We start from the raw sequence: 15,935 nt of genomic DNA on the forward strand, positions 1-15,935 counted from the left end.
CGATAATCCACCCCGACCAAGTAGGGTTCGTCCCAGCAAGACAAGCAAGCGATAACACCAGACGGACCTTGGACCTCATATGGGTAGCCAACCACCATAACATCCCCACTCTCCTACTGTCCCTAGACGCCGAGAAGGCATTTGGCAGACTACTATGGCCCTTCCTATTCGCCACCTTAGAGAAACTCCAATTTCTCGCCCCCTTCACGACATCCCTCAAAACGATCTACTTCACCCCAAAGGCAAAACTACTCATCCCAAACGCGCAGCCCCCCCACTTCCCCAGACAGGGCTGTCCACTATCCCCTATCCTCTTCGCCCTCTCCTTGGAACCACTGCTACATCTCATACGCACCACCACCACAATCACAGGCATTACAGTATGCTCCCAATCCTACAAAGTGGCCGCATACGCCGATGACCTCCTCCTAACACTCACCGAAACCCTCACCTCCCTCCCACCACTTCTACAACTGGTAAAGGAATACTCAGCGGCCTCAGGTTACAAACTAAACTTGGACAAGACAGAAGCACTCACCATAAACATAAACCAAGACACAAAGACGACATTGCACGACACATATACCTTTCGCTACAACACATCCCACATCCCATACCTAGGCATACAACTACCAGCAGCACCACACCACACATACTCCCTCAACTACACCCCAATTATACAGAAAGCAACAGACTATTTCAAAAGATGGCAAGACGTATCACTATCATGGCTAGGACGCATAGCATCAGTAAAAATTAACCTCCTACCCAGCTTCCTCTACCTATTCCAAACCCTTCCCATCCCAATCCCCACATCAGATACCAAATATGTCCAAAAATTAATAGACAACTTCATCTGGGCCAAAAAAAGACCCAGAATCAAGAGGACAACAATGTACATCCCCAACAGAACAGGGGGACTGGGACTACCCCATTTTCAAAACTACTACTACGCCGCACAACTCACACATTCAAAATTGGCACACCCCACAGGGGATTAAACGATGGGTGGATCTGGAACACGACCTTTTTGGATATGACTTCCCATCCCTCTACATATGGGTACCAAAGAAATCCCGCCCCCCACCACCACCACTACCCCCATCAATCACTAACTCATTAGACATATGGGACAAAACGACCAGGAAATACCCCAATGACGCCTATACAGGGAGTGCAGAATTATTAGGCAAATGAGTATTTTGACCACATCATCCTCTTTATGCATGTTGTCTTACTCCAAGCTGTATAGGCTCGAAAGCCTACTACCAATTAAGCATATTAGGTGATGTGCATCTCTGTAATGAGAAGGGGTGTGGTCTAATGACATCAACACCCTATATCAGGTGTGCATAATTATTAGGCAACTTCCTTTCCTTTGGCAAAATGGGTCAAAAGAAGGACTTGACAGGCTCAGAAAAGTCAAAAATAGTGAGATATCTTGCAGAGGGATGCAGCACTCTTAAAATTGCAAAGCTTCTGAAGCGTGATCATCGAACAATCAAGCGTTTCATTCAAAATAGTCAACAGGGTCGCAAGAAGCGTGTGGAGAAACCAAGGCGCAAAATAACTGCCCATGAACTGAGAAAAGTCAAGCGTGCAGCTGCCAAGATGCCACTTGCCACCAGTTTGGCCATATTTCAGAGCTGCAACATCACTGGAGTGCCCAGAAGCACAAGGTGTGCAATACTCAGAGACATGGCCAAGGTAAGAAAGGCTGAAAGACGACCACCACTGAACAAGACACAGAAGCTGAAACGTCAAGACTGGGCCAAGAAATATCTCAAGACTGATTTTTCTAAGGTTTTATGGACTGATGAAATGAGAGTGAGTCTTGATGGGCCAGATGGATGGGCCTGTGGCTGGATTGGTAAAGGGCAGAGAGCTCCAGTCCGACTCAGACGCCAGCAAGGTGGAGGTGGAGTACTGGTTTGGGCTGGTATCATCAAAGATGAGCTTGTTGGGGCCTTTTCGGGTTGAGTTTGGAGTCAAGCTCAACTCCCAGTCCTACTGCCAGTTTCTGGAAGACACCTTCTTCAAGCAGTGGTACAGGAAGAAGTCTGCATCCTTCAAGAAAAACATGATTTTCATGCAGGACAATGCTCCATCACACGCGTCCAAGTACTCCACAGCGTGGCTGGCAAGAAAGGGTATAAAAGAAGAAAATCTAATGACATGGCCTCCTTGTTCACCTGATCTGAACCCCATTGAGAACCTGTGGTCCATCATCAAATGTGAGATTTACAAGGAGGGAAAACAGTACACCTCTCTGAACAGTGTCTGGGAGGCTGTGGTTGCTGCTGCACACAATGTTGATGGTGAACAGATCAAAACACTGACAGAATCCATGGATGGCAGGCTTTTGAGTGTCCTTGCAAAGAATGGTGGCCATATTGGTCACTGATTTGTTTTTGTTATGTTTTTGAATGTCAGAAATGTATATTTGTGAATGTTGAGATGTTATATTGGTTTCACTGGTAAAAATAAATAATTGAAATGGGTATATATTTGTTTTTTGTTAAGTTGCCTAATAATTATGCACAGTAATAGTCACCTGCACACACAGATATCCCCCTAAAATAGCTAAAACTAAAAACAAACTAAAAACTACTTCCAAAAATATTCAGCTTTGATATTAATGAGTTTTTTGGGTTCATTGAGAACATGGTTGTTGTTCAATAATAAAATTAATCCTCAAAAATACAACTTGCCTAATAATTCTGCACTCCCTGTATAACGCAACAGAGCATTCCCCCCAGGTTTAACACCCAGAGACTTTGCGCACTACGAACAAAACAACCTAATTAGACTACACCACTTCTACACGGGAAACCATGTGACCCCATACAATGACCTCCCCAACACACAGGCAACATATAACACCCACGACTTCTTCCGCTACTTACAACTGCGAAGCTTCCTAGAACAACCCGAAAACGCCAAAGCAGCCACCACTACGCTCACACGATTTGAGAGAGTATGCACATTCACCCCACTCCACAAAGGTCAAATCACGGAAAACTACACACTCCTTATCACGAACCAACCCACGGGGGCATTGGCCAACGTGGCGGCTTGGGAGAGGGACCTAGGGCCCCCAGATGACCCCAACGACTGGCAAGACATCTGGGAGGCAACAGCCTCCATATCCATATGCAGGGGGATATGATAGAAACATTTAAATACACAAAGGGAATCAACACAGTAAAGGAGGAGACTATATTTAAAAGAATAAAAACTACCACAACAAGAGGACATACTCTGAAATTAGGTTTAAAAATAATTTCAGGGGGGCGGGGCCAGACCATGGAGCTGAAAGGAAGCCATCTCATGCAGCTCCGGTCCTAAGCCTGAATAAACACTGATTTTCGGCCCACAAACTGACTATTAACCCTTCAAAATAAGATATCTGAATAAAGTAACCTGCCAGCATCACAAACAGACCAACCGGCGGCTGCAGATCTTACAAAAGTGAGGAAGCTGAAAACTCGGGCCTTCATGATGGCATGAACCTGCGGCCTATTGCTGTGCCTGGAAGCACTCTGCACATGCTCAGTGAACGAGCATGATATGAAAGCGCCTGTCTCTCCTAACGTGCAAGAGGCGACCGGAGATAACATGCTGCGGCCCCGCACCCCCTCCCCCCCAGGACCGGGGGGGTCATCCCGGTCACCTGTTAAATTGTTTAAATTTTTTTCTGTTTTGAAGATGAAGGTTTCCATATACAGGCTTGCGGTTACCAGCCTGCAATTGCGGGACGTTGGATGCAGCTCTGCCAGTATGTACTCAGCCACTACAGGGGAGACAAGACATACATTGTGGAGCCCCCTACTTGCCTTGTCACGGAACGGATTAAACGACTCCTAACACACTCACCCAGGTGTCCGCCCAGAAATCACTCAGGAGCGCCGAGAGGACTGCCGACATGCAGTGGCATCACGGTTACCGGACTGACTCGGGTAGGACAGGAGTGACCTCTATCTCTAGGAGATCCGGAGACCTGGAGAATGTTGCTTCCCGTTGCTGCGAGCCCGGCCGGGCTGGTCTGTAGGGGGCTGCGGTGGACCGGTGGCCGCATGGACTAAGCTTAGGAGCAGTGGCCGGTGATGGAGGGGGACCACGGAGGCACCCTGTCTTATTGAGACTCCACCAGGACAGTGGAGGTGCAGAGGCTGCCCAGTTAGTGGACTCTAGGAGAGGGTGGTCTCATTGACTGGAGGTACCTCGAGTGCCCGCTATACCGAGAAACTCATGGGGAGGGGCCGGGTGTTAATGTATGTGTTGACACCCACGGGTGCCTGATGTTGATGCACTGTGCAGAGCCCCGCAGAGGCTTCATACTACACCTCACATGTGACACACTCAGGCAGGGATAGCTCCCACCTAAAGCAGGAAGTTATTTTTACTTACTTAATTTTATTTCCTTAATTACTTACTTGTGTTTTTTTTTTTGTTTTTTTTTATTTATTTATATAACCTGGCCGCACGTGCTTGGACCAAGATCCCTGGGGTTCACAAGAGGACCTAACTGGGGATCTTCACGCTGGGCCCTATCCCACAGGCCCCTCCACAATCCCGAGGGCACCCTTCCCATCTTTTTTTTATTTCCCCTTCTCTTATATTATCACATCATGATTACATGGAGCGCTAGAGGGAGTTATACTTGGTACAAACGTAATATGGAGTCGGGGCTATGGCTACATAAGCCTAATAGTAAAATGGAGTAGGCCATACGCCATAGTTAATGACACCGTTTTTGCCACAAGATAAATCATAAGAACCCAGGGGCTCCCAGGTGGCGATAAACAGAAGAGCTGCTTCTTCTTCGCTGCATTCTTCTTCCCGCACGTTAAGGCACAACGTTCATAACTGTAACCCTGTAAATTGATTTAGTTTTTTGGAATATACCCTTTTATAATTGTAGGAAAACACAGAGGAAATAGGATAGAGCAAAGGAAAATAAACAATCAGACATACATAAGCGAAACACTGTGGGCTGACACTCGCCTTTAAAGGTTAACCTGAAAACTTACATAGCTCATACAACTTGGATAGCAGGTGGGCCTGATGCACAGTTGCAACCATGCAATGTTTCTACATACTTCCCCATACCGACTATTAGTTATGCTTATAAGACATGCGCTACTAAGCCTGCTGTACTTATATTAGTATTAATTTAAATACTTAAAGTTAGCACTGATAGACTTACATATATAATATACTCGTTACTCTTGAGTTCATTAAGCACATCTTCATAAAAATGCCCACTTATTTTGTAATATCTATCGGCAATGTCACAGTATGTCATATTTAACTGCATTACATTCGCACCCTTTATTATAAATGCCTGTATACAGATATGACACCTGTAGTACACTTCATGGATGCGTTGGTTTCCAGACTTGTAATTATATTATTGCTATCACGACTGACTTTACTGCACTGTAATGCTGCAATATTATTGTACAACAGCTTATATTGAAACAAGCCCACTGTTTATGTATGCAAAATGATGTGAATAAAAGCCTTTCTTGAATGAAAAAAAAAATTATAATTTCAGGAAGTATTACTTTACTGAGAGGGTAGTGGATACATGGAATAGCCTTCCAGCTGAAGTGGTAGAGGTTAACACAGTGAGGGAGATTAAGCATGCGTGGGATAGGCATAAGGCTATTCTAGACTTAAAATAAGGCCAGGGTCTAATTAAAAGTATTTTGATATATTTGGCAGATTAGATGGGCCGAATTGTTCTTATATGCCGTCACATTCTATGTTTCTAAAATAGAAAAATACGTACATGTCCAATAGGTTTAAAGTCCAGCGGACACAAAAGGATCCTTTAAGGATATACAATTATATTGAAATACTTAAAGGGACACTCCAGGCACCCAGACCACTTCTGCCCATTGGAGTGGTCTGGGTGCCAACTCCCACTACTCCTAACCCTGCAAGTGTAATTATTGCAGTTTTTTATGAACTGCAATAATTACCTTGCAGGGTTAACTCCACCTCTAGTGGCTGTCTACTAGACAGCCCCTAGAGGTCACCTCTTGCTCTATAGCACAGGAAACCTGTGCTAGAGCGTCGCTGGATGTCCTCACGCTGTGTGAGGACCTTCAGCGTCGCTCATTTCCCCATAGGAAAGCATTGAAATTATTTTTCAATGCTTTCCTATGGGGAGACGTAATGCGCATGCGCATTAGGTCTCCTCGGCCGGTGGGCAGGATCAGTCTCGCCCACCGGCTGACGCAATGGAGAGGAGGAGACAGCGGCGAGGGACATCGCCGCTCCCTCAGGTAAGTGACTGAAAAATTTAACATTAAAAAGAGCCACTATTAAAGGCTCTGCATAGGGGAGACCCTATAGTGGACTGGATGGGAGTCGGCTGAGGGGGGGTGGGAGTAGGGGAAAATTCCAGGAAAAAAAACCTAATAAGGTTGCAAAACCTTTAGTGGTGGTATGGAATGAAAAGCCCTATAGAACTACACCATTAATATTGGTGAACTGTTTTGAAGTGAAAAAATTTAAAACATCGTATTCAGAAAGAGAAAAATGTAACAGTATATCCAAACAACAAATGACTGTTGCATAGAAAATGGTTACACAGAATAGTCTATTGGTGACACCTAAAAAATGAAATATGCATCAGCCTTCATACAACTAGCTTGGTTAGATTCAACTTCAAGGTCGCTAACTAAAAAAATATAAGCAAAAAGAAGGCTTGATGCTGCCAAACTTTCTGTACCTTAAAAACTCCCAGAACATCTACCAATTGGTCACCCAATCCAGCCTCAAAACTCCCTCCAAGAGCGTCTACGCATCTAACTGTATAGAGTGCTTAATAATCTCCCATAAGATACTGCTAACTGCATAACCATAGTGCAAAAAATAACTGTGGTGTTTAAAAATAATGGGGGGGGGGGGGGGGAAGCAAGTCGAATCGTGTTTCAGCGCTAGTAAAGCGCCTTCGTCCAGGGTGTTCAAACTAGCCGCTCACCTTTAATAGTGGCTCTTTTTAATGGGTTAATGTTAAAAAAAAAAAGTCTCTAAGTATTTCAATAAAATTGTATATCCTTAAGGGATCCTTTTGTGTCCAACGGACTTTAAACCCATTGGACATTTACGTATTATTTTTGTTTTTCATATATATTATATATATAGTATGGTTATGCAGAGTTATTCCTGTTTTGAACTTATTTCAATAGGTGACTACATCTATTTAAATTTGTAGGGGTTACTTGACTATTGTTTTTAACTTACCGGTAATTCTGCTGTGATGTTTTATTGACTTGCCCATGGAGCCTTTCTCATGAATGTGTTTATTGCCTGTGATATTCCTCTAAATACAAATTATAACTGCATGGTTCTAGATTCTCTCTGTAAAGTGTAATTTAATCTATCTGGCATATGACTAATGACTAATGGCATATGACTAATGGTTTACCGAAATGGTGATAGAAAAAAGACAACCACTGACAACAATGTGCCAGTTTGGAAAGGAGGCAAAGTGAAAATCAAAAAAATGGTTTAAATGGGAAGAGTTCCCACTATAGGAAACAGAGACATGATGATATAGAAGATTGGATATCTGGTAATGGGCTGCATAGTTTGGACTCTCAAGGCCATGCATTAGGACCACTTTGCTAAAGTGCAACATTTCAAATTTTTACTTTGTTTTTTTTTTTATTCATTTCTAATAGGTTATTGGAGTGTTTGGTGAGCCCATCAAGGGTTATGGAGAAACCACAAGACGAGGAAGAAGACAACACGTTAGGTAAACCTTTAAATAATGTTATGTGAATAGTTAGGCTATTTCTAATAATTTATAAAGGCGATTTTATAGATTTTCTCCAGATAAAGAAAATAATTGGTAGAATTAAGCACTGCACAGTTTCAGCCACATGAATCAAATAATGAAAATATTGAATGGTCAGTGTAGATCCTTTACATATCTGCCTGATCCCTATCCAAGATGCCACAAAAATATCACCTCAACGCCCCAGAAAAAGGCCTGTTGCAAACACTGGAAGGGTTTGACAGGGTAGACATTTGGGAAGCGGCTAGGAAAAGTTCCACATACGTCACGCTCCAGGAGCAATCATATAAAATGCTAATGAGATGGTACACCACACCAGAGAAATTGTTTAGATTGCGTAAAACTACCACGGATGAATGCGGAAGAGAACAAAGAAACCTTCATCCATTTGTGGTGGAACTGTCCAACAATAGCCAGATTCTAGGTGCTAATCAAAGACCTTCTAAAGGAGGTGCTGAGACAACAAAAAAGAGACAAACTGCTCTCCAGACCAGTGTTGGGCCTCACACCCAAAGAACAAAAGCTGTACAACAATATCACGTTAGCAGCACAATGGGCAATAGCCTAATCATGGCTCAAAAACATAATACCGACTATGGATCAAGTTATTCTTAAAATAAAAGACAACTACCTAATGGGAAAACTGACAACACAGGTCCGAAACACAGTCAACTTTCGCAAAGATTTGGCTTCTCCGGGAGGAATACCTAGAACACTAGAGGTCCGAGACACACACACACGACAGAGGGGGCCCGTAGCGGGCAGTTGCCCCATGCTTTCGTGTCTCTCCCTCGCCCCCTCCCCCATTTTAGATTCCCCTCCAACAGATACCTCCCCCCCCTCTCATACTGTTCTTCTCCTCCCTAACTATCCCTCTAAATATTCTATCTCTTCCACCTTTGGATATTAAAACTAAAAACTAAGCCAGGAGATTGTATATTGAGCAGACACACGTTGGCAATGTGGGAAACAATAACACGGACCCAAGGGCTGACACATTAGTAACTCCAGCAGGTACTGACCACAAACCGCAAGCACAGAGGGCAAAGCAATTGTGAACCTTCCCCGCTCCGCCACACTCCTTCACCTGACAATCTCAAGTACAATGTAACCAATTTGTCTCATGTACCAAAGTTTTAATACACACAACAATGTAATACATGTCGAATGTCATGTAAAACCCTTCTGGACCTATCTATTTCACCTTTATTTTACTGCAACATGATGTCTGCACGTTACATATTTTATCTCCACCTGTGCTCACAAATAAAGTATTTAAAAAAAAAAAAAAATTCAAGTTCACATGTTCATCTCTAATTTCGACTAATGAAATCATATTTTAGTTGTTATATGTCTAACTATGCTGTCCGTTATCAATAGTGCATCCTGTATGATGACAAAAAGAGAATGGCCAAAGTATTTCTTGCAAATCAATTTCCTTTTCCATGATAATCCTCCTTCATTTAATTAATAAAGTACCCTCCTACCTTTGTGTGATTGCTGACATAGAGCCCTTATTTAAAGAGACATTCCATGCACCAAAACAACTTCATCTAAATGAAGTTGTTATGATGCCAGGAAGCCCCTGGAGGCACTCTTACTTCAAGGCATTAAACCATTCTCGAACGGTTTAACCCCAAAATCGCCTCCAGTGGCAATGCCACTCACGCCCTCGGTGGCATCTGGTTTTTGAATATTCAGATTCAAAAAGCACGAAGTGCCGCCTGGCAGGTGCGCTGCTGAGAGCTGTAAACTGATGCTCTCAGGCAATCAGTAACTCCCCATTCACTAAACACTCTCAGCCAATCATTGAAACCCTATTCACTGGCTTGGAAAAGGTACGATTCTTTCCAAGTCAATTTTGTCAAAGCCATGCTGAGAGTGTCAGTTGACTGATCTCAACCAATCAGCGGCACCCCGCCTGGCGGCACTCAGTACTTTCGGAATCAGAAAATTCAGAAGCCAGATACTCTCTGGGGGGAGTGGACATCGCTGCTCGAGGTAACTTTGGGATCGAACTGTTCGAGAACGATTTAACCCAGTGAGGGGCTGCTTGGCACCATAGCAACTTAATTTAGATTAGCTTTTAAGTAAAAAAAAAATATTCAATAATCGAGTGCTCTTTGCTACAGTTTGTTTTTGTTTTATTTGTAAGGAAATTATATATGTAAAAGTTGGTTTGCATTTTGATTCATATATACTTATACTTGCAAAATAAGACAAACAGATCCAATAAAGATGGAGTTGAATACTCTGTATATTAAGTGAGTAAGGTGAATACTCTTGATACTATGGATTTAAATGGCAACCGTTTCTTAAATAATTTAGCTAAACCATTCACCATTTGTTTTAGATGGAACACTTGTATGGGCCAAGCATGACATTTTAAAGTATTTTTGATGCATTTATAGCTGCCCAGACTTTCCAAAATAAAATAGTGATTACTAACCTTGACAGTATTTTTGGACAAAATAATGCACAGTTGCAAATATCCACAGTCTTAGACATATGGCTACAGGCAGTGGTGTATTTTGGATTTGTGCTGCCCTAGGCATTACGGAATTTGGCACTCCCTAATTTACATTTGCCACACCTCTTCCTGTTAAAGACTAGCATACACTTTGACTGACAGACACACACTCTCAGATACACTGACATACACAGCTGGGTGGATTTTTTCTACATGGGGGTCCAGTGGGGCTGCTGGCCGGTCTGTTTGGGCAGGAAGGCAGGTGGGCAATCAGTTGAGGTCCAGGCGGGCAGCGAGGTAGCGCTGATTTATAAGCTCTTACTGCTCCGCTTCCTCGCGCGCGCAGAGTGATGACGGGAGTCGGAATGTGAGCTGAGCAGGGAGGGCTCACAAATCAGCGCTCCCTCGCCGCCTGCCTTGAGGATAACAAGGCATTTGCCTTGAAATTTGGGGGCAGTGTTTTTTGCCGCCCCCTGGAAAGTGCCGTCCATGGCAAATGCCTTGTTTGCGTCACGGCAAATACAGCACTGGCTGCAGGTATATGTTATTTGGTCAGTTAAACTTTTACAGTAATGAGAGGTAAATTAATGGGTTGAGGTGTATTTTCTATTATTGTTTGTAATAAAATTCCAACTACTTTTAGTTCTCATTGCTAATCTTTCTTTGATGTTAACAGTTCCCATTTTGTTTAGTCACATAGAGTATGTAAAAGATGGACTAAAATGTATGCGGTTAAAGTTCTATATTCAAGGCTCGGAAGCAAGAAAGCAAGGAACAGTGCATTTGGAGGTCAAAGAAGTATGTATTTTACATTGGATATTACATGTTAACGCTCAAGTCCTTTGGAATTGCTAATTGTGTATTTTTTTTTTTTTTCTGCAGAATCCAGAAAATGGAAAATATGAATTTCAATACATTTTTGTTGAAATTGATACATATCCAAGAAGAACAATTGTCATAGAAGATAACAGACGCTTACCTTTATTAGAATGATTTGAAACTTTGTCAAGATTTTCTTTTTTATATTTGTATCTGTATTCAGAAAAAGAAATTACTGCAATCATGTGCCATAATTGTATTATGTTTTACTGTGTATAATTTGTTGTGATGTAGTGTTATTTACTTACTACTTTTCAACAAGATGAACTAAAAGCGAACTATTAAAATCCATGCGCATTATAATCAAAGTGATTTAACTGTTTGAATTCATTTGGATTAGAACACTATGAATCCTGATCTGTGCCTTAAACTCCATTTATAAATGTGCAAAAAGAAAATGTAATTTCTATTCTGTTTTTTGAATTCCTATTTTTTTTTTTCATGAGATCATGGCATATAATAACTGGTTCTTTTTTCGTAAATGTATTAGCAGGGATATGTTGCAAATCAATTTGTATGTCAGTCAGTTAAGTATTTATCTGCTAATTAAACAGCAAATTTCCTATCGGACAGGCAATTATTCCACAGTTACCATAAATAAAAATAATAGTGTACAAAAACCATTGGACTTCATTTAAAAAAAAAAAAAACTGGAATTTCCCAGGAAATTACAAATTTTAGGTTAAAATTTAAAAATGTCTCAGTCTGGCTATCTGTGCATAAAAAAATATTTCCTTATCAACGCTACAGTTACTAATATTGCACACACTTAAACCTTATCTAAGTACCATAATTCATTGTTGCATGCTTGGGTTAGAGAGAATATTTCAGCAATCTTATCGATTCCATCACACCTGTATGTGTTCCTTATCAACTCTATGGACCATTAATTTGTAGTTCATGTCTCATTACCAAATTGCAGCTATTTGACCCTCTTACACACAAAGCAGAAATATCTAATCTTGGTCATCAGAAAGGTAAGCTCCCTTGATTTGCATCCCTTTTCGAACTACATCATTGCATAATTCTGTCCTGTCTACTGCTCTGAACATGGCTGTACCTATGGAAGCCCACTGTAAGTGACAGCTATGTCTTCAACCCTACATTTTCAACAACATTCCAGTACTGCAGAATAATCTTGCATCACACCCGACTTACTTACATTGCAAATTCATGCTACACTCGTATGCTTCCACAGTCTACCTTAATTAGCATGATTATTTTACCACTCTCATCAGCACCTGTCCTCTTGCCTCCATTTGCCTTTTTCATTTGTATAACTTCTTTTTCTGGCCACTGCAAACCCACCAATATTTATCTCACAGCTAGTGAATTTGCATGTCATGTATCTGCCAAGATAATCAGATTAGGAATCTCCTCTTATCCCACTCTTCTTGATCCCATCCCCTTTTACCTTCCCTAATCTCTCCCCTCTAGTCTTATCCTATTCTTAAAGGGACTCTCCAGTGCCAGGAAAACAATCTGTTTTCCTGGCACTGCGGGTCCCCTCTTCCTCCCACCTCCCATCCTAGGTTGCTGAGGGAGGTTAAAACCCCTTCGGTGACTTACCTGTATCCAGCTCCGATGTCCCTCGGTGCTGGGTCAGGCTCTGCCAACTCTCCTCCCCCGCCGACGTCAGCCAGCGGGGGAGACTTAACATGCATGCGTGGCAATTGCCGCGCGCGCATTACACTGCCCCATAGGAAAGCATTATTCAATGCTTTCCTATGGGGATTCCGGCGACGCTGGAGGTCCTCATGCATTGCGTGAGGACGTCCAGCATCTCTTAAAACACTAAAAGTGTTATGAGAACCCGGACGCTCCTCTATTGACTCCTCATAGAAAGCCACTAGAGGAGGACTTAACCCTGTTAGGCAGTTAGTGCAGTTTATGAAAAACTGCACTAATTACACTTGCAGGGTTACGGGTAGTGGGAGTTGGCACCCAGACCACTCCAATGGGCAGGAGTGGTCTGGGTGCCTGGAGTGTCCATTTAACACATTTTCAAAGCCCCTCAATCTACTGCCATTTTCCTTTTTTCTCAATGCTTTCCTAAGGACGCTGGCATTTCACAGTGAGAAGCGCCACTAGAGGCTGGATTAACCCTAATGTAAACATAGCAGTTTCTCTGAAACTGCTATGTTTACAGCTGCAGGGTTGACCCTAGATGTACCTGGCACCCAGACCATTTCATTGAGCTGAAGTGGTCTGGGTGCCTATAGTGGTCCTTCAACTACTCTGCGCTTATTTAGAGGCTTGGAAGAAGTCCCAGGGTAGGCCCAAAATGCATCAGAATTGATCCAGCTATTGCCTTTTTACACCTAGCCTATTTGAATAAAAAAGTTTTTCCTATCAGATTAGAGGCAGTGCTTACACCATAGGGATATCCAATCTGGAGGGAAAAAACAGGCAGGCAAATCTCCAAACATTTTAACCCCTCCCCTAATTACCTCCTTTCCAATAAGTAGCAGCTCCTCCTGATCATCCCCAGTTCTTTGCCTGCCTTCGGCAGGGGAGGTTATGCAGGAAGGTTCTCCAGGAAGCAGGTGAGAAGGGCTGAGGCTCGGGAGGCTCTGCTTCCTTGATGTTCGGGTAAGTAGCGTTTAACATGCCGGACGGCGTGGTCCCTCAGTATTTATTCCGTCTCTTGCCGTGCCAGGTGCCGGTCTGACGAAGGACGCAGGCGTGCGTCGGCTGGGAGGTCCTGTCGGTGGAACGCACACACAGGTTGCGTTGCGTTCCACCAGGGAGTCGCAGAGCGCTATGCACATGCGCAATGCGAACCTGGATTCAGGCGCCAAATTTGAACTTGGCGTTTTTGTTTGGTTACAGGACTTAAAAGGAGCATTACCAGCAGCAACCTCTGTTTGCCAGGAGCTCTCAGAACGGTTGCAAAGTGTGTTTCTCACCTGCCCTCCAACACACTCTCAGGCCATTTAAGGTAAGACTGATTAAGTTTTTATTTAAATGGTTCTAGCCTGAATCTTTAGGGAAAAATTTTGTTTATTTTCCCTTGTTTGTTTTCTGTTCCCAGTATATAATCCTGAAAATTTGGATAAAGTTGCTGAGAAGGGGAAATGTACATCTAGCCAAGCATTTAATGTGCTCTGTGTGTGGCCATCTTATGCCAGATGGTTGTAAAAAGGAAACTTTGCTCTGTGTGTTCGAAGAAGCTTCAGAGGAAGCACAAAGAACAGAAATGTCCACTTTATCAGCTGGTTGCAACAAAGTATGCAGCAAACAGTTGTGGATATGTGGTCAGCAGCATTACAGACAATCCAGGCTTCGGTTGCCCAGGATTCTCAGATTGTTATACATGCTAACAAAAGCCTAAGATCTTGGGAAGTTCCGATTCTAGTTTGGAACTAGTGGTTCTGAGTATGGCGATAATTCAGCAGTGTCTCATCAAATGAGGAATCTGCATTCCCAGTAGAATCCATTTGGGGTATTGATTAAAGAAGTGCAGTGGCATTTGAACTTGAGGAACAGGGTAGAAGTCCAATAGGTTTCTTTTTCACCCACAGATTGGGGAGTTGATTTAAAAGATTGGAAAATTCCCAAGTCACATGCTGTTTATTGGCTAGACAGTTTTTAAATCTCTCTTTTCCATAGAAGCGGAACAAGACTGTAAGCTGGATACTATCCCTGTAGTGGGCGTTCCTATTGCTCAAATAGGTAAGAAGACTACATTACCAATTGGAGATTTAAGCGGGCTCAAGGAGGTCATGGATAAACGCATGGACTCCTCCTTAAAGATGTTGTTCATCTCTTCTGCAGCCCAAGCTAAGGCTTTGATTACGGAGTCATCCGTTACCAAGGCCCATAAACTTGGTTGGAAGAACTAGAAAAGGTATATACGGGAGAAGCTAAGGAAGACCCGTTAAAGCTATTAAAAAATATCAGTATGGCATCTGATTTTTTTTTTTTTTAGTGGATGCCTCTGCAGAAAGCCTGAAATTATCGGCCAAGAATATAGGTATTTCAACAGTCGCCAGAAGAGCGCTTTGGCTTAGAAATTGGTCAGCAGATGCGGCATCTAATAATTCACTGTGTGAACTGTCTTTTGAACCGGGTAGACTTTTTGGTTCAAAACTGAATGAGTTGCTGAAACAGATGAAGAAGGAAGGAAAGCTTTACCAGTATCATATAGGAAGCAGTTTAGAAGCCGTAACGCAGAGACACTTCCCTCATTTAGAAGTTTCTTTCGTAGAAACTATTTCAAGGGTCAACAGAAAAGAGCCTTTGATTATAGGAAGAAGGAAAGGTTTACTGCCAAGAGAAATAAAAAATGATGACGCCAGGCCTGTAGGTGGAAGGTTGAGTCACTTCCTAGAGCACTGGAAAGAGACAACATCGGATCGCTGGGTCCTTACAGTGATGGAGCACGGATACGCTCTAGAATTATCACAAGCCCCAAAGGACATGTTTCTATGTTCCGAGATTCATTCTCTAGATATGGAACTCCCTCTGATGCGGGAAGTATCGACTCTGTTACTAAAAAGAGTGGTGGAAGAAGTTCCTCTAAAGGAAAGACATCAAGGCACCTATTCAAGACTTTTCTTGGTACCAAAACCAGATGGTTCGTTCAGACCTATCCTAGACCTAAAGGTCGTAAACAAGCGGATTATCAAAAAGAAATTCCTCATGGAAACAGTAAAGTCAGCTGCTCTGCTTATTCACCCATAAAGTTGGTTTGCGTCCCTGGATTTGAAAGATGCCTATCTTCATGTACCCATAGCAGAATCCAGCAAAAGTTTTCTACGGTTGCGG

At 42.7% G+C, this 15,935-nt stretch overlaps 1 protein-coding gene across 1 annotated transcript in view; it reads left to right on the forward strand.

Annotated features, from left to right (window-relative positions):
• Positions 1-11,907, forward strand: part of TIMM21 (translocase of inner mitochondrial membrane 21) — a 31,758-nt gene extending 19,851 nt beyond the window's left edge. The window contains exons 4-6 of the mRNA XM_063450476.1: positions 7,701-7,774; positions 10,979-11,084; positions 11,169-11,907. Coding sequence (XP_063306546.1) covers positions 7,701-7,774; positions 10,979-11,084; positions 11,169-11,279 — 291 coding nt within the window. The 3' untranslated portion in view covers positions 11,280-11,907. The remainder of the gene's footprint in view (positions 1-7,700; positions 7,775-10,978; positions 11,085-11,168) is intronic.
• The last annotated feature ends 4,028 nt before the right edge of the window (positions 11,908-15,935 follow it).

The sequence above is a fragment of the Pelobates fuscus genome, chromosome 4 (genome assembly GCF_036172605.1).
Source record: "Pelobates fuscus isolate aPelFus1 chromosome 4, aPelFus1.pri, whole genome shotgun sequence".
NCBI lineage: Eukaryota > Metazoa > Chordata > Amphibia > Anura > Pelobatidae > Pelobates > Pelobates fuscus.